Below are 25,752 nucleotides of genomic sequence, written 5' to 3'. Positions count from 1 at the left end.
TAATTCGCCTTGGTTGTTCTGGCGAAATGTGCTGCATTTTCAACAAACCATTAGTATTGTGCATTTAAACTGTTTCTTTAAGATTTTCCACTTTTGGACATAGTATGCTGATGTAGGGATGGTCCTGTCTATAAAAAATGACGTTAAAAGACAACTTAAATGCTATGATTTATACATTTCTGGGAGCAGGAGTCATTCCAACTTTTAAAGTTCGGTGATGTTGTGGTTTACTTGGGTAGGGCCTGCATAAAAGTGATTTGCTGATTTATAGATGTATACAAATTCCTTGTGAATATACAAATACTAATTTACCAACCTAAAACCTTTATAAAAAGTTCAAACTTAGGTGCACAGCGCATGTTAATGGGAAGGGTTTATTTCGCTTAGTAAAACAACCAAACTTTGTTTACATAAGACTGTTGGTATTATAATGTCTCTTATAATATTTTCTCTAATATGATTAGATACATCGTAAATGTTATTTGTTTACAGATCAAAACTGGTGCATGTATAACTCTATTCCCAAATATTCAAACACCCTTTTGTTACAATGTATTTGACAAATGACATCAGAAATTAACACACACCCTCACCAAAGAAAATATTCTGTTAGAAAAACATGAAGCAACAAAAGAGGTGGTAATCAAAGTATGTAAAAAAATAGCAGAAATACATGATGCACTTTTATAGTTTATATATAAATTTGTATTTGGAAGGTAGTTGGTAGTGACAAAGCAAAGATGATAAATAGAGATTTTGTGCAACCTTATAACTTGCATAGTTGGTATTTATGTGGTGGTTTGTTTGTGGCTAATGTTTGAGGAGTTACAGGCTCACATTTTCAGTCAAAAGCTGTTTATATACAGCAAACATTTTTGTTACATAAAATCAATAAAACTAAAACTGCCGATGAAACTCAAAAAGTAAAGCTGTTAGACTTTGAAGTAAATTTCATTTTTAAACAGAATAAGAATGATTTTCTTTGTTTTGTTTATATTGCTGCCACAATAACAGCAAATTGACTTTCTAAACAAACTGATCGTTTGTAGTGGTTTTGCAGCAATATATATTTGTGGAAAAAAGGGGTAAATTGTATCTTTTTAATTGACCATGGTAACATACTAAATATTTAAGAACAACAATTATTTTTTATGCTTCTGGGGTTTCATTTATTTTGTCACTTGGTGGATGACTTTGGCATCTGTTCTTGACTAGGAAAAATAAACCATGCCCAAGGAAAATGATGGAAACAATTCCGAAATAGCCACTAAAAATAAAAAATAAAAATGCATTGACCATGGGCCCAATTACACACTGATGTTTTTGTACTTGATTCTGTTTACAGTTAATGTTTTAAGTTTGTTCATTGAAAATAATATATTGTGTCGTATTGCATAAAACACACAACAACTATTTCGCTAAACTTATTATTGGTAGTAAACTCACTGCATCTATGTTATTTCATTAACTTTACATCAGCAATTAACACAAGTGTAAGAGTAATATTAAAAAACTAAAATGAATAATGCCACAATTAATGTCCAGGCTTCATTCCTGAAAAATAAAGTAATGTATCCTACTTGCATATGCTTTACCTGTATACAATAAATTGTGTTTCAACATTCAATGCCAAACCCACTCTATCAATGAGTATGATTGTAAGAATTGTATTAAGGGCAACAGCTGCAAATGTATTCACTCCAAAAACCAAAGCAAATCTTTGCGTTGTGAGTCCAACAGCTAACTGAAACCTGAACATATTAAAATTTAGTTGTCAACAACCTTTATGGCAGTTTTTTTACGATGATGGATAAATTAAGCCTAATAAAACTTTTTATGTCATCTGTAGCATCTGATTATACTTACTGAGCAATTGTGATGACAAAGTTATAAAGGAAGATGAAGAGTATATAGGCAACATAGCAAACCCAAATGTTTTCTGTCCAATACATCAACATAAGAAGGCCAAACTTTAGCAGGGAACAAACACCAAGGACCATTTCTCCCCATGTGGTCCAGTTTAGCTTGATGAACCCAACCGAAAATGCACCCAAGGCCCCTGTTTCACAAAATAAAAGATACAGGCCTTAATTTGTAGTGTGGAACAATATTTTGGATAAACCAAATTCCTGAGGTAAATATTTGTAGTATGTTTTTTTAGGGTGATTTTTTTCAAAAAAATGTAAAATGTGTTACTAATAAAACAAAAATGTTAATAAGCTTACTTGCAGCAAGATTTTATGGCTCTTAAGAAATGCATAAAGTCTCAATACACAAGACCTTAATTTGTGCTTTTACCTAAAACGGTTGCAATTGAGTCCACAGCTCCATTGTATATTTCACCCTGATCACTTGGTTGAATTGTTTCCCACAGATTCTGTATGTAATTAATCACCAGCAACCATCCACAAGTGGACAGTGCCCACCATGCTGACCAACGAAGCAGTACAACATTTGTGTAACAATCTTTTACATCAATCCATAAATTGTGTAGAACATTTTTCCAGCCTTGAGTTTTAGTTTGTGCAGGGGTGTCCTATAGAATGTCAAAACAAAATGGTGTGTACACAAGGTAAGAAAGTTAATTGGCATTTGTACTTATTAACTTTAGTTGGAACAATACTGCTATTGTAAAATACAAAAATTTAGTCTTGGCTTAAACCAGTGCTTTTGAAATTTTCTTGCATTTGTGTATGTCAGTGGTTCCCAAACTATGCGCCGAGAAAATAAAAATCAATCAAGTAGAGTAGTAGTACCAGGTGCTTAGACCACTAGGCCAACATGCTCCACGTCTCTGAGATGTTCAACTAGGCTATTTAACTATGAGAGTGACCTATATAGCGGCTTTATGACCTCATAGTTAGTGCCTTTGTCAGCTAAAAAAATTATTCAAATGTTTGAAGTGCGCCAAATAATTTTTGTTTTTTCTAAAATGCGCCTTAAAAGAAAAAAGTTTGTGAGCCACTGGTGTATGTACTGACAGCATTCAAAAAATATCAAATGGAGGCAGAAATGCTTAAATTACATTAGCACAAAGCACTGTGTAAAATTTTCTGCAAATTGTAACATATCTTATTGCAACTGGAGTACGGTAGTTTCTAAAAACTGTGCTTACCTACCATTTAGAAACAACTAGTTTAAACCTACAAGATTATAAATAACAATCTGCAATCATTACTTTTAACCCATAAACTTGAACCAAAATTTTGTGTCTTATTATATCTGGATTCAAACCATGCTTAGCTCCAGTTAAAAATGTAACCTACTTGATTTCTAAGCGATGTTCCTGTATCTGTGTTATCCGTATCTTTAGATTCAGCAAAAAAGAAGAGTGACTTTGGTGGCATTGGGAGAAAGAGAGAGATAAAGAAGCCGATGGTTACATTGACAAGTGATATAACATTGAGATAAAGGTAATCCAAATCAGCCAGGGACACCAAAAGTTGAGCAAGTAATGATCCAAAGAAAAGACCAAATAAGGTAGTGGCCCGAACATAGGATGTCACACGCTGGTAATGCTCCGGTTTTACAATGCTGTGTAAAAAATAAATATTGGGTTAGTGGTTTTAGAATGTATGGGAAAGTTTCCACGCTTGTGTTTATATGCACTGGTATAGGATGCAACCTCATGTTAAACACTGTTTCTGGTTGCCCACATTAGGCCTAATTCATAACAAGGTACACCAAATACATGCAAACTGATCCTACGAACCTATATATGTAAGAGTAATATCCAATTTCTCCAGCTGTTGCTATTCCATAGCAAAATTGCATTAACTGGTTCAGTGGAACACCATTTGCAAAGACAAGCAACAGCCAAGTTGATATATACCTGAAGTAAATATTTTGGCTTTGAGGAGTAATACGTTCATACTTTTAAATTTATCTTTTTAAACAAGATTTGAGTTGCACTAAAACTAAACTGGAATTATATTTTGTTAGTAACAACAACTTCAACCTAAATGTTCTAATTGACCCACCCAAGGCCTTGTAAGATGATGACAGGTTTGTACTTGAGGTAGTCAGTAAGCAGAAATACTGGCAACAACAGAGCAAGGTAGGAATAAATCCAAACAGGATAAATTGCATTAACTACTTCCTCTTCTGTAAGATTTTTTCTTGGACCCTGAAAAAGATTAAACATTTGGTATGTACGTGAACAAAAATTTTGTATGTTTATAAGTCTGTTCTTGTCTGGGTCATGTCTTAACTGTTTTATGTTAAAATGACCTAAAAGGTGTCTAGTTTTTTTATTAAATGCTATAATCATGTTAATGACAGTTGCATAAATTTTGTCAAAGATTTAGTTTTTTAATAACTAGAACATCTACATTTAAAATATGTGTGTGCATTGTGTATTATCCTGATTTTGCTTTTACTTTGCAAATTAAGGCATTTTTTAATTACATAAATGTCACTAAAATGTGGTGCAAACTGAAAAGTTTTGAAAGAACAGAAAACACTGTGTCTCTTTTACTTAAAGCTTTTTTAGATTTATTTACCAACAGATAAGGTGTGAGGAATGATTCAGATGGCTTGACGTAGGTAAAAAATCCATAAGTGCACAATAAAAGAGTTGGCCTGATCCATGCCCTGTCCACAGTTGGGACATCCATTGCACAACTATATCATGTAAAATAAAAGCCAGCAAAAAATGTCTGAAACCCAAAATTTACAATTGTCTGTTTTAAGTACACAAGGATTGTTATTAAATTCAGAGGTTAATGGTTCAAATTGATTTGGTTCTTCCAATTTGTTAACAAAAACGCATTGTAAATAATGTCCAAAATTATAACTGCTTTTAAAAGCAAAAAAGTCTAGCCAACATTGTAGTTAAATATTTGAAATAAAAATTCACCGTTCAAATGTAATTATGCAGTTGAACTTTCACAACTTTGTGACCCGGAGTTTTTTTATGTTATGTTGCTTGTGTGCAATAAACAAAACGCCTATTTGGTGACCGGTAGTAACGTTTTGTCGGTGCAACACGTGCGTATTTTTGTTTAAAACAGGGAAAATCCCCACATGCGATGCACCGTTTCTCCAGTTTGAATGATATTTTTGGCGTTTTAATTTTGTTGCGGTTTGGCAACATAATGTTTTATTATTACTATGTGTGGGTTGTATATCGTATAACTGATACAAATGCACTATTGGGTCGTTACCTGTTGATCTGGGCGTTTCGGGTTCCGAAGATAAATATGAAATGTGTAAACACGTTTACATGATATTCGTCATTTTACTTCTTCAATCAATCAATCGATTACGTTTATTTTACTGTCTCTAACCTTCTATCAGTTAAGAATCACAGTACGCCAGGCCCATCGAAAGCGTCGTGGGTTCGAATCCCACCGCAGGCTAGATTTTTCTAGCCTACGCCTTGCCATATGGTGGTGAATGCTTGGTGATCAGCTGATTCGGCATGGCGCTTTCAATGGCCCTGGCGTACTGTGATTTATATATGAGTGTGCCGTGATTATTGGTCTGCATAATAGACGCTTCAGGGCTGATCCCAGTTATGAATTTATGTTCATCTATCAGTTATGATGTTATTGATGGGCTCTATTTCCTTTTGAGTAGGCCTATATCAACGCACTGGTTTTGCTTCTGCATTATTGCACTGGTGATGACAATTGTTTTTGTGGAAACGAGTAGCTAAATGTCAACTTTTTATTTTACGTCTTGGGCAATTTTGTTTTTAGTAAACATGGTTGTTTTATTTAGGAAAAAAACTAACAATCCACAGAAATGTATTTTTTAGCAAAGCGGTGGAACATGACGCCAGCTAGGGGCTGGTTTGGTTGGAAGATTACTGTTTATTCCGTTTACAATTATAATCTAGTAAAACTATTTTAACTTGACGTAACTTTAATGCAATGAACGGGTTTCGGCAACAAATAAGATCAACTGGGGTTCTGATACATAAATATTTATTTAGTTCCAGCTCTCACATCATACATTATTGTTTACCAAAATGTCGCTGCTGAAGCTCCTCACTTATGTTTACCAAATCGCATTGCTCCAGACCAGGGTTAAACTCTAAATTGAAACCACTGATTCCAGTAATTTCAATATCTAATAAAATTGATCCAACGGACTAACAATATATTAGGCAGCTCTACGGCCAACTTTTTGTGATCATAACAGATATGGACAGAGCTGTAAACGGGCATTAAATTGGCGCGACCATCGAGAATAAAAAACTTTTGCACGTTGTTTTCAGTTAAAACAATGAGAATGGTATTGCACTTAACGCATGGTTGGCATAAAAATCACTAAACCGCGAAGCATTTTCTGGTTTGTAATTCGTACTGCAGGCACGATTTTTAAGAGTTAGGTCCACTTAAAAACAAAGGTAGTAAAAATGAGCAAATCGAACAAAACATGAACTTGTTTTGGTGGTTTCGCTAAGAAGCAGCCACACAATGCAATAGTAGGCTAAATGCTTTTGGCTACATTTAACGCCTTCTTGGCTACATTTGACCTTAATTGACCAACAATTTTCTGCACTATCAAGTAAACAAAACTTTGATCATAAAGTTTCAGAAATATGTTACAGATTTTTCGGGTCGCAATCACCTCACTGTCTTGTGGCACGCGGTTCTAAAAAATCCTGCTTTGCAAAATGTTGGATAAGAATGCCTTCTATTGACAAAACACTGCGTGTGAACTCAAAGTTACGGTTGACAAACTCAAAATCAACAGTGTGGTTTAAAATTCGTGCAGACTTCTCACATTCCGATTCAACGGTTTCGTTTTCTTCTGAAAGCCTTATTTTGTTACTGCAAATTTTGCGTGAATAAAATTTGCTACCAGAAAGCGTGTGTAAGCTATAGTGTTTACATTTAACTATATGTAAACATTATACAGAAATGGCTTTTTTATTGTCAGTTTTTGCACAGCGGTTATTGTTGGAACATTTGCTTAAAAGATACTAGAAATCATTTTTGTGCATGTTTTAATTACGACATGCCTGCTATGTTTTTGTTCAAATTACGTTCCGAGACTGCCTCAAAATTTTAAACGTCGTTTAGCATTTTTAGGGCGATCTTTGATATTTCTGCCACAGCAACAATATTTATCTCCCCAGCTCGCAACAACTCGAGCGGAAAACTACTGCAGGGCCCATGTCTTCGTTCCACCCTATAAACACGGTTGCCGTTTTTACCGCTTTCTGTAGTCCGTTTCTAGGGCTTTTCACACAAGTGCAAAAATGTGATCTTTGAAATATATCACACATTTTCAGAAAATGCCACAAATAATAAACACAATTGGATTTTCCAATTTTCTGTTTAACCGTCAAGCTGTTGTTTGGTTTTAGGCAACATTTTTGCACACTTTTTTTCTGAAACTTGACCAGCAATAAAGCATTTATGTAAGTACATCAACATTTAACAGTTTACCTCGACCTTTAATGTAATCATTTCATTTCGCCAACCTTCGTAATGACATCCAGACGTTGAGCCACAGATGTTAAGGAGGTAAGTGCCCAGATTACAACTAATTAACACCACCCCGCATTTACGGAACAAGAACTTTGAGTGAATTTAGAATCACCCTGATCACCATGCACGTTTTCGAAAAATGCGCCCACATTTTAGCACCTGTACATTTTCCAAATATGTGCACGATGTACCCATAAAAAAGACAAACCTAGTAAAGGTCTAGCCAAGCAGGCTAATATTTAGAAACGTGAATGTGCAAAGAACAACGTTGTAGTCCTTTGGATTAATGTGTACGTGGAGAAGGAATGAAAAAGTCTTCTAGTGTGGTAGCTTTTCTCTTAGGAACATCAAATATTTAAATATTTATTTTAAAACAACATATTTTTTGCTTTGTTTCAATGCAGCCAGACATTTAACTGCTTGTGCATGTGTGTCATTACATCACCTGTGTTTGAAGAGAAAGAAGAAGATGGCAACTAAAGTAAACTTTTCGTTTCGTTTGGTCCCGCGTAGGCCCTACTATTTTTTGCCATCGTTAAACGAAATGTGCACTAGCAATTCACCGCCTGTTTGGTTTGTTCCTTTAAATCTATGGCATTCGCGATTAGCCTACTTGTTGTAGTAGACAGGCATGTAGCGATGATTCGCTGCCTAAATAGTTTGTTATTAATTGCCTGCACAGCTAAATATTTGGCCTGAAATACGCTCCATAAACTGTAGGCTATTCCTCTCAGCTCACCACGATGTTTACTTCCCACTAAGCCAATGATTTTTGTAATACTGTTTCCAGTGTTGCTGTTTTTTAAGGTAACGTATATTGTACTAATCCTCTTTTTTCTGAAGCTTTACGCTTTCTATAGGATTTGTACAAACCGAAAAGTGCACATTTTATCTCATGCTTCGGCTTTCTTATGATTCATTTTGTCCCTCCAAATTAACTAAAAATTAAATCATGGTAAAAAGTGTGTTGGTGTTCATGAGGTTAATATGTTTCTGAGCACAAAAGCTAAAATCGCACTCGACGCCAAACATTTATGCGTCATAAACCCCTCACCCAACGCCTCCACATGACCGCACAGCGGAAATTCGTCTTTTCGTTTTCTGGCGTCATCGGATTTGATTTTCGAAACACTTTATTCAATACTACTATTACCAGGCGAAATATTATTGTCGATAACTTAGCCTAGTCTAAATAAACAGATTTGAAAAATAGCCAACCTAATAATAAACTTAAACCAATGCGCCCGCTGTTTTAAAATCGCACTTTTTTGAACCAATCAGAACCGATGCGACCAAGCTTCGGCTTGAAAATTTGTTGTTCTTCATGGGGAAACCCCAAATTTTGCAGCGAAAAGTAAACAATACTGAAGTGATAAAAATGATTTGACAATACCAAACCATTATATTTTCCTGCTTTAGTTGAATACTATATTTTAAGTCAATACATTGCTTAAATCAAAAAACAAATATTTTTCTACTAAAATTGATGCACGTTTTTTGCATGTTATGTTAATCTGTATCGGATTCAGCCAGCGACAATTCGTCCGTCGTAACTTAAAAATGGCAACGACATATTGTAAAACTCTATTTTTAACAACTAGGCGCAAAATTTGGTGTACATTATAAATTAGCTGGCAATTTATTTTTCCAAAAAAATATTTGCGAATTTAATTTCGAACGCAACCATCGATGGTGCGCGCCTACACAGCGAACGGTTTCGCAACGTTTTGCCGCCACAGATTTTCATTTTGCTCTGAATGAAGTTGGACGTTTTATGTGGTGAGTTTTCTTTGAATAATTGGTTTGTTTAAACCTAATAAAGAAAGTAGCAATCAGCAAGTTCACGTTAAGAAAAGCATGGAACTAAAAATATAGTTGGTTATTTCATGTCTTATGCTACTCGAAAACTTTACATTACATCTAATTATGTGTTTTTTACAGGCCTACGTATTTCTGCGATGTAACCAAATTTCAATCAACCACAACATTGACCAACCAACATCTCAACTTCAAAATATTTAACTGTATGTAAACATAAGAGTCTGTCATGGGCCAGCCGGGTTGACGGAACTGTTAGGTGTAACTTAGGTTAACTGGCGCTAGGGATGAGTGACCTATTCTTTGTCCGAGGAGGATCCGTGGAGGAAGTCTTTCTCGGGTAAAGAAGGGTCCAAGTCGGTAGGAGTGCTACTATTGTCAGTAAGTTGGCGCTAGGGCAAAAACTAGAGTAGCACTTATTAACTAAGATTAGGCTAGATAACATAGGTGGGGTACGTTTGGGATTCGCGCCACATAGGGAATTTGGATTAGATCGTTTTCTAGCTAGGTGTGGTGCGTTGGTAAATGGCTTTAGCTAATATAAGGTGCGCATAGAAACACGGCCTGGGCATGGCCTCCACCGCATTGCATTGGCCGCGGTGCAGACGTGACGTAGTAAGTACATCGCTACTCCCAATGATACCTCAGGCCCGTGAGCTGGAGGGGGCCGGCATAGCATTTAGCCCGAAAAGTCCCGTGAGCCACCCTGATAGGGCGCAAACTGTTGTTAAATTTCCCAGCCCTGCGTTTGCGTAATTTATTTGGGTCCCTGCAGGGGGTTCTCGAAGGGCAGGGATCAGTGATACACTGTTGTTGAGTTATACGCTGTAATCATCACTGAACCCTTTTAAACAAACCATTGCGCCTTTGTTAACTGTAATTATACGGATGTTGTGGATTTTTTTGGTTTTGACCAGCTTTTGTTGTTCTTGCTTGTATTTCCTTTTCACTTGTTCTGAATAGAAAATTTGAACTAGATATTAAGCATGGATATAACTCACCTGTTTTGTCTGTGTAAAAATGTCTTCTAGATTCAAATGCCCTTATAAATGCCCCATATCCCACTTTTGCTGGTCAAGCCTATTTTTCTTGTGGATTTAGATTAACTTAAACTACAGTTCCGTTTCCTGCTTGGCCAGGCCACCCAGTCATCATGGGGCAGTGGCTGTTTGGGTGGTTGTAAAACATGACAGACTTACTTTCTACTTTAATAGGCTAATTTGTGGCGGTTGCAGTGCAGTTAGTTGAGGTAAGCTCATTTTGTATACTTTTGCGTCAGCCGTGCAGGAGGTGATGGTGGTTCTACGCTTTTTTCAGGTTTATCTCCGAAATGTGCTAATCAACTTCTTTATTGATGCTGTGACCAAGTGCAACTGCCAATAATATTATTGTAACCTGAAGTTTTTACCTTGCGCTTTCCCTCTTTCATCAACAAAAATGTGTGACGAGTGCACTTTATCTATCCTTCAATTTCTTATAGTTAGACCAGTTCTTGGGGGGTGTTGTGCCTTTTACATCAGCCAAACAGGTTCTTATTATTGTGTCAGTTTATTATTTGTCGCTCTCAACCATCTGAACCACCATCGCCAAGTGTAAGGAAAGTAGTTGAAAAATCAGAATTGAAATCTTGGTTTCAGATATTTTACTTCATTCCAGGTATGTATTATTGTCTTACATTCCAATTTGTTGTTCAGTGTAAAACCATTTGCTTTATTTTCAGGACTTGCTGTTGATTGAATGATGTATCAATTTGTTATGATTTAGCCAAAAAAATGCCATTGTGCATTCCTGCAACTTTTGAAGGTATTAACTCTTATTTGTTACATAAAATATTAATGTGTTTTTACAGGTTTTAACAATATATTTTACTCGTTTTTGCAGCTATTAACATTACACTAAAGTTTTAGATATTTTGCAGGTTTTAACAATATCTTTTAATCCTTTCTGTAGCCATTAAGCTTTACAGATATTTCGCAGGTTTAAACAATATATTTTTATCATTTTTGCAGCTTTTAGCATTACATTAAAGTTTTAGATTTTTTGCAGGTATTAACGTTAGATTAAATGTTTTAGACATTTTGTAGGTTTTATTACTGTGCCTAATTTGATGACACAATATCTTTACTGACCCTTTTACAGGAATACCATTATCTTTTTGCAGTCATTACCATTGTCTCACTCTTTGTAACAATATCTTTCACTAAGTTTTTAAACTATTTGTTCAAAACTATTTTTGTTTTTACTTGGTTTTAATGTTTTGTTTTTTTTCAACAGATTTAGGGTTTGCTTTTTGCTGATTTACAGTTTTTGTTTTGCAGGTTGTTTTAGGGCTCTTATATGTAAAAAATACCTTGGTTTTTGTTTTGCAGGTTTACTGTTTTATCACAGGTTGAGTTTTAAAGCTTAAGGTTGGGTTTTATTGGTTAACTGGGATGGTAACTGAAAATATAAGTTAACTGGATTTTTATTTGCAGTTTATAATACAGTTTGTTTTGCAGGTTTTCCCTTTTTTCAGGTTTTATAGGGTTTCTGTTTTTTACATGTTAATCAGGTTGTTTGCGTGTTTGTTGTTTTTTGTTTTGCAGGAGCTGTGTTTCCTATTTTTTTCAGATGTATGGTTTTATAATTATGTAGACTTAGGTATTTTTAAGCAAGTATATGTTATTGCATGTGGACTTCGTTGTGTTTCTCAAAGGTCTGATTTTCGATTGGAATGTGAATTCAACATTAAAGCTTGTAAGTTATTCTTTTGCACATTAGCAATCCAACTCTTATTTGGCAAACTTTATTACTGTTGTTTCAGATGTAGCATCATTTAAACCAAGAAGTACGGAGAAGCCGAGCAGTGATCTTCAAGGCCGAGCAGTTAATCATCAAAACTAAGTGTTCCTGTCATTTCTCCAACATTGTGTTTCTCCGAGGTCTGATTTTTAATTGGGATGTGAAATTAACATAAAAACTTGTAAGTTATCATTTTGCACATTAGCAATCCAACTCTTGTTCAGTAAACTTATTATTACTGTTGTCTCAGATATTACATCATTTAAACCAAGAAGTGAGGAGTGGCCAAGCAGTGATCCTCAAGGATGAGCAATTCACGGTAAAAACTAAGTGCATTTCCCCAACAAATACAGAACATCAGTTAGTTACAAGGCATGCAATTTGTTTTAATGCTTGATACAGAGCAGTAATGTGCAAATGCAGTGGTCTGCGGAAAGTCAGTTGTGCAAAATTAAATAGGGCTGAAGTGCCAATAATTTTTCTATGTTTATTGGTTTGCATATGTGCATAAATTCAATGTACACCAAATTGTCGCAGAAAGTCAAAATATTGTGCCCACTGTCACATGAAGTAATGCACTGTTTAGTAGTTGATATTACAACTGTTACTCATCTAAAATGTGAGTTAACAGACACATTCTAGGTCAGAAGCAGAACCAATATTGCAGTGAGGTGTGAAGGCAAAAATTCCTAAGTGTTTTAGCCATTATTATAAATTGCTTAAAGCTGTTTTTGCGCAACAATATCATTAATTTATCATGTGCAGTTTAGGTTCTGGTTTTAATTTTTTTAAGCTTTTAAACCTTGTTGATTAAGTTATATAACTTGTTAAGTAATAATTAGGTTTTGCATAAGTATACATAGATGTTGTTGACGAACATAAAAGGTCAAAATATGAACCACATGTCTCCAAATAAACTCTTTTTTTCATCTTGGCCAAATGGGTTTCTGTCAGTATAGGAACTGGGTACCTATATATTGTGTTGCATGCAAAAGCAATAATGTTACATAGTCAAATTAGGTATATGGCAGGGGTGTCAAACATGCAACCCATGGGCTGTGGGCCCTCCCAAGCATTTTTGTGTGGCCTGCAAAGTACCTTGTTATGAGTTTACTTTAGAAGGTATATGTTTTTGGCGGAATACTCTGTCATACCAGTGAGTTCACATGATACATTCATTCTCTTTCTCTCTCATTCTCTGATATCAAACATTTAAATAAGATAATCGAAATAATCCTTCTTTAGAATTAGCCATTGCGATGGTTGTGTCATCGTATTCCATTGTTTTTAGACAAAGCAATAAAGCGCCAGTTGGTTCTTTCACACTGCTACACAGTAAATAAGTTTGTTATTTATTACAATATTTTTTTAATGTAGTTAATGGCCATTTTACTTTTAATCATGCAATTTAGTTGTTGTCATGTTATAAACAAATGACAAATGTTTCAATAGTGCAGCCCTCGACGTTATTTGCGTTTGACACCCCCTGGATATAGTATGTCATCAAATAGGATAAAGAATAGCAAGCAATATTATGCACAAACCATTTTGTTAAATTAAATACCTTATAAAACAAAACAGTTGTTAGAACAGGTTGGGCATGTTCCATGATCTGTTACGGCACTCAAAAGTTGTGCTAAAATTTAAATAAATATGAAAGTCTTTTTTTGAACTTTATATTATTGTTTTTATTTATTATTTGATACCAATTAATTCCTTGTTTGTATTTTAACCTGTACTTTTGCATTTTAGACCATGCCACCTGTGAACTAGATGGTAAAGACATACCGATTCACAAGTCAACCTTGTTCCATGGCTGACTCGTCATACCTTGGACGAACCAGACTTACAAAGACACATATGTGCAGATGGCATGGAGTACAAGCTTTATTGGCACAAAACAGAATTGGATTAATTTGATTCATTAAAAATCCAGGGATACTTCATTGCACTCATTCATTTGCAAACATGGAACAGTTTTTTGTCCTGATTTGTTAACGTATTAACACTTTGTGGCTATAGATCAAAAACCTTAATAATGAATGCAATTTGATTTTGGCTTAAAACTGCTTCGCTACAACTGATGTGCCATTTATTTGTACTTGTTATTAGTGATGTACCGAATCGGCTAAATTTCGATTCGGCCGAAACCGAATATTCGGCGGTTTTGCCGAATAAATTCGGCCGAATCAACCGAATCATTTATGACGTCACGCGAAGTCGTACGCTACGCGTTTGACGTGAAAAAATGTTTTTCTACCAGGCAACCAGCGCAAAATAGTTGTTTTTCGTCCTCATTTCAGTTCTGTGGGGTTCAAAATTGCCTTAAGCATGATTGGCAACCTGCCAATGAATTAGTAATTTTTTTGACTACCGTGGGAAAAACGATAATGTGTTGAAAAAGATAGTTTCGTTATGTTTGGGCTTTTGAAAGATTGCGTAGACCTTAATAAGCAGAAAAGACACGTTTAACGCTTTAAATTTGTGTTCGTAAAAGATTCGGTTTCGGCCGAATCGCAACAAATTATTCGGCCGAAACCGAATCTTTGCAAAAATGACCGATTCGGCCGAATAAATTCGGCAAACCGAATATTCGGTACATCTCTGCTTGTTATGTTTCCATCCATTTACACGGTTATTATTTTGTTTGTTTATCTTGTTTTAATGCTTTTCAACAGAGCTGTGTCACTAACAACCATTGCCACTTTATGGATTATACAACAATTGGCAAGGCCGTGTTTAAATCTACAAAATTACATATGTTATTGTATTTTCCGTCTCCAAAATGTCCACATGGTATTTTCTTAACACAACTAAGTTCACTCCTGATCAACTGCCAAAAGTACATTTGTGTAAATTTATGTTTGTAAACTCTACACACACCATGCTATTTATTTCAGCATAATCTGTTGTTTATATTTTTGTCACATCTTTAATATTATTACATAGTTACATCCTGTTTAATGGCAATCCACTTACACTATAGGTTATACTAGACATATACATGTGTGTTTCCCAATTTCGTTCCCTTATCAAAATTCCCTTATGCGGCATTCCAACATAATTGTTTCAGCATGCAAACTGGTGAAGATTCGAATGATTAACAGCACTTCTGTGTAAGATTCTGAAAGATAGGGCTTACGAAAAGAATTTAATGCATAAAAAAAAAAAATTAAAAACCTTTTGAATAAAACTTTTAAACCAATTGTTTATGTTCTGTTAAACACACTAATTAACCTGGGCTATTTGTGTTTCAATTATATGTAACATTTGCATTAAATTGTCCATAATAAATAGTGAGAAAAGCCATTTCCTGGCTTTAGTTTTTTATTATTGTCACAAAATTGTTTAGTCTTATTGCCATTTTAAATCCATTTTGCCAGCATTTTCTGTATAACTGAATCAGGCACACACTTCCACCAGTATATGTTAGCCATAAACGTGTTATTTATAAGTGTTACAACTTCCATTTGATCTTTTTTTCCTTGTGCCACATTTGTTATGTTGTTAATCAAGAATAAAAGTGAAACAAGTATGTTCGAGGCATCGTTTAATAATTTAAAGCAGACCAGACATGGAATAACATGAACAGCAATTTAAATATTGAATATGAAAATCCGTTAATCGGATAGATAAACTAGTGATGCACCGAACCCGCCTCAAAAGGTTAGGGCCGAAATCGACCAATGTTCAATGTTTCATCAGTTTAAATAAAAGTTTAAAATACTGCAAACACATCCGTAGCGTTTTCATTAAATTATACGTTTTAATGGCCTGTGGATAAAGCACTGGGTCAAATTCTAAAAGATTCTACTTTAGATAACCCAATATCACGTGTTCAATTAATAATAAAACAAACTGGTTGTAAACATCCGCTTTAGACAAAAAAGAAAAAAAAATAGCGACGAAAACAGTGTTTGGTACCTTACAATGAAAGGACGCACAATAAGAGTAATGCTTGTGACACCGTGATATTATTTTTGTTCGATTTGTTATTAAACGGCACAAAGATGCTATTTCAGTGATTAAGATATTAAATACAGTTTAGTTGTAGGCGAAGGGTTGAACGTCAAAACAAAAGAACTTACAATGCGGCGCAAAAGTCAATGAAGCATTGACCATTGATGCTAAATATATAATAGTCCAACGCAGTTTTTGTATTTCGTTGAAAGCATAATTTTATAACAGAACGTTATACAGGACGAAATAAATGTTGCCCAAATTACCAGAGCGAAAAAAGGGCATTTAAGATGTAGGAAGGGACCAAAAATCCGTTTATTTTTATTCCGGTATTTCGTTCCGGACATTATAAAAGACTTGATAATAAATTGCAGCGTTGTGTCAATAATGATAAAGCTCGATGTTGTTTTTAAGTATAGTCTGTTTAATTTTTAGAGATAAATGTCATGTGAGGTTATAGGCTAACTATCCACAAAGTTTGTGTGGTGTAGGATGATTGTTGTTTGGTGTAACTTTCCTTCAGTGTTCGGAAAGCCTTAATTGTTGTTGACATCACGGAAAGATATTCTTTTGTTAAGACCGAAATTCAAAAAATTGCCGTTAAAACAATTTGGTCGGACTGAATGTAATGAAAAAAAAAAAAAAAAACTGAAAAGAAACAGCGCAAAAACTAAAATAGGTTGCACAGAACGAATCAGGTTTTTTTTGTTTAGCTTCGTTCGGGTATGTACCATTGGTTGCAACGATCTCAACTTTTTACCAGAATGCTTGTCTCCTTTTTTTGAAGATTTAATGGATTTAGATCAGGAGCAGGTGAAAGTTTATTAAAAAAACAAACAAACAGGGACGAAAAGATATTTTCCTGATGATGTAAAATATAACAAACATAGCATTTATAAAATAAGGATGTGACATAAAAAACGACTTTTCATACTCTCCAAACTTTTCCATTCCGGTTCAAACCTAGATTGCGGTGCGAAGAAGAAAGAAACGTTAAAATGAAAAAAATCTGCAAAAAAACACTAACAGATTTTTGAGCCTCATAAATAAAACACTGCAAAATTACAGCATCCCAATCAATTAAGGAAACGAGCCAAACATCCGCAAAACAGAAACAAAATACTTATTGATGCAAAAAAAAAATCTTGTCGAATATGACGAAATTGGACTCCTATTAAATAACATCTCAAAATAGGGAAAGCACCAATTGGTGGTAATCAGGAAACCAGAAAAAATCATTCCGAAAAAAATCAAGAAAATCGCGCTACCTGGCGTTGTCAGTTTGTTCGTTGCAAACCACAAGTGGCAACCAACGATGCCCAACAAACAGTAAGCTGCTCGGTGTCTTCGCTCAGGTTCAGCGGGAGAACACCGGTGGAAACATCGGCCAAACGTCGGCGACCGCCTGCTGGAAAATGGAGTCTGATGTGGTTATGACATCGACTCCCCGGTGTTTGGCACGCGGCCTGCTCCAAAAACGAGTCGTGACAAGGAGGACAAGTGATGGAGCTAGTCGATTTCAGCGACTAAGTTCCATCCAACAGTCTTGTGAAGAGCGACCTGCGGACACAGTGCGCGTTTCGACTTGGTGCATTCCCGCGTCGAAGCAGTCACTCACGGCACTAAAAACTATTCAACCGTGTCAACGTAGCGACCACGTGATTGCATAAAAATGAGTTCACCGGAAAGATAACCACAAACAGAAAATATGAACATCTAATGAAGTAGCGCAAGTTTTAGGGCTGGAGTGAAGCTCGTTCTGACGTCAGAGCTCGGGAATCGACTTCACAGCCGGTTCCAGAGCAACGACGCCATTCTGTTTCGACAGCAACGGGGACGAGTTGAGTTGGCTTCTGTTTGCAGCGCCGGCCTCTCGGCTTACTTGAGAGGATCGGTGCTGGGCCCTGTGCTCGGCACCGTTCCTCTCTCTTGCTCGAGAGGATCGGTGCTGGGCCTTGTGCTCGGCACCGCTCCTCTCTTGTAGCAAGTCGAGGTGTTGGGCGTTGCCCGGGTCCACTTGGGCGTGGGGATCACTAACCATGATGTCGTCGGACCACTTTTTGTCGTCCGTGTTGGGCTGCTGCTGCGAGGCGGCGGCGGCGGCGGTCCCCCCAAAAAATTCGGAAACATTTTTACGTAGCTAAAGAGTGCAAGGCTCTTTGATACCAAGCCCGCTCACAGTAGCCAACCACAGCGGGAGCAAAAGCATCCTGCTAGACGGCTTCTTCAGCAAGAAAGGGGAGCAATGCTGAAGCACTTAACCCCAGCACTGCGCCCTCCCTCGCCCTAGGGGAGCGGAGCTGGTCCGTAGCTTGCCAAGAGACGGTGGTACTTCAGCAACGCAAGCTTCCACGTCACCGCAAAGCAAAGTGCGAAGCACTTGCTAGGCAGTGACGGGTTAGCCCCGAAGCATTAAGACTACGCCTCCCAAAGCTTAAAGAAAAAGGAAAAATTGGCCCTTTTCAATTCCACCAACAAACTTCTATTTGTGGTTTGCGGGAATGTGCTGCAATTGTTCGAACAGAAAACGTTTTGTCACGTGAGCAAATGCATATAAACAACAGCAAGCCAGCGACGTGGCATTAGGTGGTAACGTAGCGAAGGGGTGTCGCAATTGCGCTGGCGAGCGCGTCTGCACGCCCAACGGAAAGCCCTCACCACAAGTAGACATCGTATCAACACGACCGTCTAGCGGGCATTGGGCCGTTCGTTTTCCAGCGGCACCAGTTGGGACGACTTACAAAACAGAAGTCGCACCCAACGACGCCCAACAAACAGTAAGCTGCTCGGTGTCTTGGCTCAGGTTCAGCGGGAGAACACCGGTGGAAACATCGGCCAAACGTCGGCGACCGCCTGCTTGCCCGACATTTTGTGTTTGTGGGTGCACCACAAACACTGGAAAATGGAGTCTGATGTGGTTATGACATCGACTCCCCGGTGTTTGGCACGCGGTCTGCTCCAAAAACGAGTCGTGACAAGCAGGACAAGTGATAGAGCTGGTCGATTTCAGCGACTAAGTTCCATCCAGCAGTCTTGTGAGGAGCGACCTGCCGACACAGTGCGCGTTTCGACTTGGTGCATTCCCGCGCCGAAGCAGTCACTCACGGCACGAAGAACTATTCAACCGTGTCAACGTTGCGACCACGTGATTGCATAAAAATGAGTTCACCGGAAAGGAAACCACAAACAGAAAATATGAACATCTAATGAAGTAGCGCAAGTTTTAGGGCTGGAGTGAAGCTCGTTCTGGTTGTTTCGACAACTCGGACGTCGGCTCGACCCCAGCTCCGTCACAGGTGACGTCAGAGCTCGGGAATCGGCTTCACGGCCGGTTCCAGAGCAACGACGCCATTCTGTTTCGACAGCAACGGGGACGAGTTGAGTTGGCTTCTGTTTGCAGCGCCGGCCTCTCGGCTTACTTGAGAGGATCGGTGCTGGGCCCTGTGCTCGGCACCGTTCCTCTCTCTTGCTCGAGAGGATCGGTGCTGGGCCTTGTGCTCGGCACCGCTCCTCTCTTGTAGCAAGTCGAGGTGTTGGGCGTTGCCCGGGTCCACTTGGGCGTGGGGATCACTAACCATGATGTTGTCGGACCACTTTTTGTCGTCCGTGTTGGGCTGCTGCTGCGAGGCGGCGGCGGCGGTCCCCCCAAAAAAATTCGGAAACATTTTTACGTAGCTAGCTAGCGATGATCAATAAATAAGACAAATGATAAAAGAGTACAAGGCTCTTTGATACCAAACCCGCTCACAGTAGCCAACCACAGCGGGAGCAAAAGCATCCTGCTAGACGGCTTCTTCAGCAAGAAAGGGGAGCAATGCTGGAGCACTTAACCCCAGCACTGCGCCCTCCCTCGCCCTAGGGGAGCGGAGCTGGTCCGTAGCTTGCCAAGAGACGGTGGTACTTCAGCAACGCAAGCTTCCACGTCACCGCAAAGCAAAGTGCGAAGGGTTAGCCCCGAAGCATTAAGACTACGCCTCCCAAAGCTTAAAGAAAAAGGAAAAATTGGCCCTTTTCAATTCCACCAACAAACTTCTATTTGTGGTTTGCGGGAATGTGCTGCAATTGTTCGAACAGAAAACGTTTTGTCACGTGAGCAAATGCATATAAACAACAGCAAGCCAGCGACGTGGCATTAGGTGGTAACGTAGCGAAGGGGTGTCGCAATTGCGCTGGCGAGCGCGTCTGCACGCCCAACGGAAAGCCCTCACCACAAGTAGACATCGTATCAACACGACCGTCTAGCGGGCATTGGGCCGTTCGTTTTCCAGCGGCACCAGTTGGGACGACTTCCAAAACAGAAGTCGCACCCAACGACGCCCAACAAACAGTAAGCTGCTCGGTGTCTTGGCTCAGGTTCAGCGGGAGAACACCGGTGGAAACATCGGCCAAACGTCGGCGACCGCCTGCTTGCCCGACATTTTGTGTTTGTGGGTGCACCACAAACACTGGAAAATGGAGTCTGATGTGGTTATGACATCGACTCCCCGGTGTTTGGCACGCGGTCTGCTCCAAAAACGAGTCGTGACAAGCAGGACAAGTGATAGAGCTGGTCGATTTCAGCGACTAAGTTCCATCCAGCAGTCTTGTGAGGAGCGACCTGCTGACACAGTGCGCGTTTCGACTTGGTGCATTCCCGCGCCGAAGCAGTCACTCACGGCACGAAGAACTATTCAACCGTGTCAACGTTGCGACCACGTGATTGCATAAAAATGAGTTCACCGGAAAGGAAACCACAAACAGAAAATATGAACATCTAATGAAGTAGCGCAAGTTTTAGGGCTGGAGTGAAGCTCGTTCTGGTTGTTTCGACAACTCGGACGTCGGCTCGTCCCCAGCTCCGTCACAGGTGACGTCAGAGCTCAGGAATCGGCTTCACGGCCGGTTCCAGAGCAACGACGCCATTCTGTTTCGACAGCAACGGGGACGAGTTGAGTTGGCTTCTGTTTGCAGCGCCGGCCTCTCGGCTTACTTGAGAGGATCGGTGCTGGGCCCTGTGCTCGGCACCGTTCCTCTCTCTTGCTCGAGAGGATCGGTGCTGGGCCTTGTGCTCGGCACCGCTCCTCTCTTGTAGCAAGTCGAGGTGTTGGGCGTTGCCCGGGTCCACTTGGGCGTGGGGATCACTAACCATGATGTCGTCGGACCACTTTTTGTCGTCCGTGTTGGGCTGCTGCTGCGAGGCGGCGGCGGCGGTCCCCCCAAAAAAATTCGGAAACATTTTTACGTAGCTAGCTAGCGATGATCAATAAATAAGACAAATGATAAAAGAGTACAAGGCTCTTTGATACCAAGCCCGCTCACAGTAGCCAACCACAGCGGGAGCAAAAGCATCCTGCTAGACGGCTTCTTCAGCAAGAAAGGGGAGCAATGCTGGAGCACTTAACCCCAGCACTGCGCCCTCCCTCGCCCTAGGGGAGCGGAGCTGGTCCGTAGCTTGCCAAGAGACGGTGGTACTTCAGCAACGCAAGCTTCCACGTCACCGCAAAGCAAAGTGCGAAGCACTTGCTAGGCACTGACGGGTTAGCCCCGAAGCATTAAGACTACGCCTCCCAAAGCTTAAAGAAAAAGGAAAAATTGGCCCTTTTCAATTCCACCAACAAACTTCTATTTGTGGTTTGCGGGAATGTGCTGCAATTGTTCGAACAGAAAACGTTTTGTCACGTGAGCAAATGCATATAAACAACAGCAAGCCAGCGACGTGGCATTAGGTGGTAACGTAGCGAAGGGGTGTCGCAATTGCGCTGGCGAGCGCGTCTGCACGCCCAACGGAAAGCCCTCACCACAAGTAGACATCGTATCAACACGACCGTCTAGCGGGCATTGGGCCGTTCGTTTTCCAGCGGCACCAGTTGGGACGACTTACAAAACAGAAGTCGCACCCAACGACGCCCAACAAACAGTAAGCTGCTCGGTGTCTTGGCTCAGGTTCAGCGGGAGAACACCGGTGGAAACATCGGCCAAACGTCGGCGACCGCCTGCTTGCCCGACATTTTGTGTTTGTGGGTGCACCACAAACACTGGAAAATGGAGTCTGATGTGGTTATGACATCGACTCCCCGGTGTTTGGCACGCGGTCTGCTCCAAAAACGAGTCGTGACAAGCAGGACAAGTGATAGAGCTGGTCGATTTCAGCGACTAAGTTCCATCCAGCAGTCTTGTGAGGAGCGACCTGCTGACACAGTGCGCGTTTCGACTTGGTGCATTCCCGCGCCGAAGCAGTCACTCACGGCACGAAGAACTATTCAACCGTGTCAACGTTGCGACCACGTGATTGCATAAAAATGAGTTCACCGGAAAGGAAACCACAAACAGAAAATATGAACATCTAATGAAGTAGCGCAAGTTTTAGGGCTGGAGTGAAGCTCGTTCTGGTTGTTTCGACAACTCGGACGTCGGCTCGTCCCCAGCTCCGTCACAGGTGACGTCAGAGCTCGGGAATCGGCTTCACGGCCGGTTCCAGAGCAACGACGCCATTCTGTTTCGACAGCAACGGGGACGAGTTGAGTTGGCTTCTGTTTGCAGCGCCGGCCTCTCGGCTTACTTGAGAGGATCGGTGCTGGGCCCTGTGCTCGGCACCGTTCCTCTCTCTTGCTCGAGAGGATCGGTGCTGGGCCTTGTGCTCGGCACCGCTCCTCTCTTGTAGCAAGTCGAGGTGTTGGGCGTTGCCCGGGTCCACTTGGGCGTGGGGATCACTAACCATGATGTCGTCGGACCACTTTTTGTCGTCCGTGTTGGGCTGCTGCTGCGAGGCGGCGGCGGCGGTCCCCCCAAAAAAATTCGGAAACATTTTTACGTAGCTAGCTAGCGATGATCAATAAATAAGACAAATGATAAAAGAGTACAAGGCTCTTTGATACCAAACCCGCTCACAGTAGCCAACCACAGCGGGAGCAAAAGCATCCTGCTAGACGGCTTCTTCAGCAAGAAAGGGGAGCAATGCTGGAGCACTTAACCCCAGCACTGCGCCCTCCCTCGCCCTAGGGGAGCGGAGCTGGTCCGTAGCTTGCCAAGAGACGGTGGTACTTCAGCAACGCAAGCTTCCACGTCACCGCAAAGCAAAGTGCGAAGCACTTGCTAGGCACTGACGGGTTAGCCCCGAAGCATTAAGACTACGCCTCCCAAAGCTTAAAGAAAAAGGAAAAATTGGCCCTTTTCAATTCCACCAACAAACTTCTATTTGTGGTTTGCGGGAATGTGCTGCAATTGTTCGAACAGAAAACGTTTTGTCACGTGAGCAAATGCATATAAACAACAGCAAGCCAGCGACGTGGCATTAGGTGGTAACGTAGCGAAGGGGTGTCGCAATTGCGCTGGCGAGCGCGTCTGCACGCCCAACGGAAAGCCCTCACCACAAGTAGACATCGTATCAACACGACCGTCTAGCGGGCATTGGGCCGTTCGTTTTCCAGCGGCACCAGTTGGGACGACTTACAAAACAGAAGTCGCACCCAACGACGCCCAACAAACAGTAAGCTGCTCGGTGTCTTGGCTCAGGTTCAGCGGGAGAACACCGGTGGAAACATCGGCCAAACGTCGGCGACCGCCTGCTTGCCCGACATTTTGTGTTTGTGGGTGCACCACAAACACTGGAAAATGGAGTCTGATGTGGTTATGACATCGACTCCCCGGTGTTTGGCACGCGGTCTGCTCCAAAAACGAGTCGTGACAAGCAGGACAAGTGATAGAGCTGGTCGATTTCAGCGACTAAGTTCCATCCAGCAGTCTTGTGAGGAGCGACCTGCCGACACAGTGCGCGTTTCGACTTGGTGCATTCCCGCGCCGAAGCAGTCACTCACGGCACGAAGAACTATTCAACCGTGTCAACGTTGCGACCACGTGATTGCATAAAAATGAGTTCACCGGAAAGGAAACCACAAACAGAAAATATGAACATCTAATGAAGTAGCGCAAGTTTTAGGGCTGGAGTGAAGCTCGTTCTGGTTGTTTCGACAACTCGGACGTCGGCTCGACCCCAGCTCCGTCACAGGTGACGTCAGAGCTCGGGAATCGGCTTCACGGCCGGTTCCAGAGCAACGACGCCATTCTGTTTCGACAGCAACGGGGACGAGTTGAGTTGGCTTCTGTTTGCAGCGCCGGCCTCTCGGCTTACTTGAGAGGATCGGTGCTGGGCCCTGTGCTCGGCACCGTTCCTCTCTCTTGCTCGAGAGGATCGGTGCTGGGCCTTGTGCTCGGCACCGCTCCTCTCTTGTAGCAAGTCGAGGTGTTGGGCGTTGCCCGGGTCCACTTGGGCGTGGGGATCACTAACCATGATGTTGTCGGACCACTTTTTGTCGTCCGTGTTGGGCTGCTGCTGCGAGGCGGCGGCGGCGGTCCCCCCAAAAAAATTCGGAAACATTTTTACGTAGCTAGCTAGCGATGATCAATAAATAAGACAAATGATAAAAGAGTACAAGGCTCTTTGATACCAAACCCGCTCACAGTAGCCAACCACAGCGGGAGCAAAAGCATCCTGCTAGACGGCTTCTTCAGCAAGAAAGGGGAGCAATGCTGGAGCACTTAACCCCAGCACTGCGCCCTCCCTCGCCCTAGGGGAGCGGAGCTGGTCCGTAGCTTGCCAAGAGACGGTGGTACTTCAGCAACGCAAGCTTCCACATCACCGCAAAGCAAAGTGCGAAGGGTTAGCCCCGAAGCATTAAGACTACGCCTCCCAAAGCTTAAAGAAAAAGGAAAAATTGGCCCTTTTCAATTCCACCAACAAACTTCTATTTGTGGTTTGCGGGAATGTGCTGCAATTGTTCGAACAGAAAACGTTTTGTCACGTGAGCAAATGCATATAAACAACAGCAAGCCAGCGACGTGGCATTAGGTGGTAACGTAGCGAAGGGGTGTCGCAATTGCGCTGGCGAGCGCGTCTGCACGCCCAACGGAAAGCCCTCACCACAAGTAGACATCGTATCAACACGACCGTCTAGCGGGCATTGGGCCGTTCGTTTTCCAGCGGCACCAGTTGGGACGACTTCCAAAACAGAAGTCGCACCCAACGACGCCCAACAAACAGTAAGCTGCTCGGTGTCTTGGCTCAGGTTCAGCGGGAGAACACCGGTGGAAACATCGGCCAAACGTCGGCGACCGCCTGCTTGCCCGACATTTTGTGTTTGTGGGTGCACCACAAACACTGGAAAATGGAGTCTGATGTGGTTATGACATCGACTCCCCGGTGTTTGGCACGCGGTCTGCTCCAAAAACGAGTCGTGACAAGCAGGACAAGTGATAGAGCTGGTCGATTTCAGCGACTAAGTTCCATCCAGCAGTCTTGTGAGGAGCGACCTGCTGACACAGTGCGCGTTTCGACTTGGTGCATTCCCGCGCCGAAGCAGTCACTCACGGCACGAAGAACTATTCAACCGTGTCAACGTTGCGACCACGTGATTGCATAAAAATGAGTTCACCGGAAAGGAAACCACAAACAGAAAATATGAACATCTAATGAAGTAGCGCAAGTTTTAGGGCTGGAGTGAAGCTCGTTCTGGTTGTTTCGACAACTCGGACGTCGGCTCGTCCCCAGCTCCGTGACAGGTGACGTCAGAGCTCGGGAATCGGCTTCACGGCCGGTTCCAGAGCAACGACGCCATTCTGTTTCGACAGCAACGGGGACGAGTTGAGTTGGCTTCTGTTTGCAGCGCCGGCCTCTCGGCTTACTTGAGAGGATCGGTGCTGGGCCCTGTGCTCGGCACCGTTCCTCTCTCTTGCTCGAGAGGATCGGTGCTGGGCCTTGTGCTCGGCACCGCTC

The 25,752-nt window shown here is 41.2% G+C and overlaps 1 protein-coding gene and 2 long non-coding RNA genes across 4 annotated transcripts; 2 read left to right on the top strand and 1 right to left on the bottom strand.

Moving 5' to 3' along the window:
* Positions 1–1,118: 1,118 nt before the first annotated feature.
* On the bottom strand, positions 1,119–4,616 carry LOC145230238 (thiamine transporter 1-like). The gene is made up of 8 exons (XM_080095618.1): positions 4,503–4,616; positions 3,981–4,126; positions 3,713–3,832; positions 3,267–3,534; positions 2,299–2,536; positions 1,867–2,059; positions 1,596–1,751; positions 1,119–1,267 (listed from the first exon to the last, which is right to left on the bottom strand). The coding sequence occupies exons 1-8, from the start codon at positions 4,614–4,616 to the stop codon at positions 1,150–1,152; spliced, it is 1,353 nt and encodes a 450-aa protein (XP_079951744.1). The 3' UTR covers positions 1,119–1,149.
* On the top strand, positions 2,514–4,006 carry LOC145230239 (uncharacterized). Of its 2 annotated transcripts, none has more exons than XR_013860610.1 (3): positions 2,514–2,572; positions 3,314–3,413; positions 3,943–4,006. It is a non-coding gene; the product is annotated as an uncharacterized LOC145230239 (long non-coding RNA). The 2 variants fall into 2 exon arrangements; XR_013860611.1 differs by having other exon boundaries at positions 3,314–3,480; positions 3,943–3,995.
* A 6,614-nt stretch (positions 4,617–11,230) lies between the features above and the next one.
* On the top strand, positions 11,231–14,649 carry LOC145230400 (uncharacterized). The gene is made up of 4 exons (XR_013860643.1): positions 11,231–11,999; positions 12,067–12,225; positions 12,295–12,363; positions 13,797–14,649. It is a non-coding gene; the product is annotated as an uncharacterized LOC145230400 (long non-coding RNA).
* Positions 14,650–25,752: the final 11,103 nt, after the last annotated feature.

This window comes from Phallusia mammillata, chromosome 5 (genome assembly GCF_965637545.1).
Source record: "Phallusia mammillata chromosome 5, kaPhaMamm4.hap1.1, whole genome shotgun sequence".
Lineage (NCBI taxonomy): Eukaryota > Metazoa > Chordata > Ascidiacea > Phlebobranchia > Ascidiidae > Phallusia > Phallusia mammillata.
The sequence above is the reverse complement of the archived record's forward strand: the minus strand, read 5'-3'. Positions and strand labels throughout refer to the sequence as shown.

Coding starts and splice junctions, on each gene's coding strand:
- LOC145230238 (XM_080095618.1), bottom strand. CDS start 4,616: ATGGATGTCCCAACTGTGGACAGGGCATGGATCAGGCCAACTCTTTTA. Junction 2,537..3,266: donor GAACATCGCTTAGAAATCAA/GTAGGTTACATT, acceptor GACATTCTATAG/GACACCCCTGCACAAACTAA. Junction 2,060..2,298: donor CTCAATTGCAACCGTTTTAG/GTAAAAGCACAA, acceptor TTTGTGAAACAG/GGGCCTTGGGTGCATTTTCG.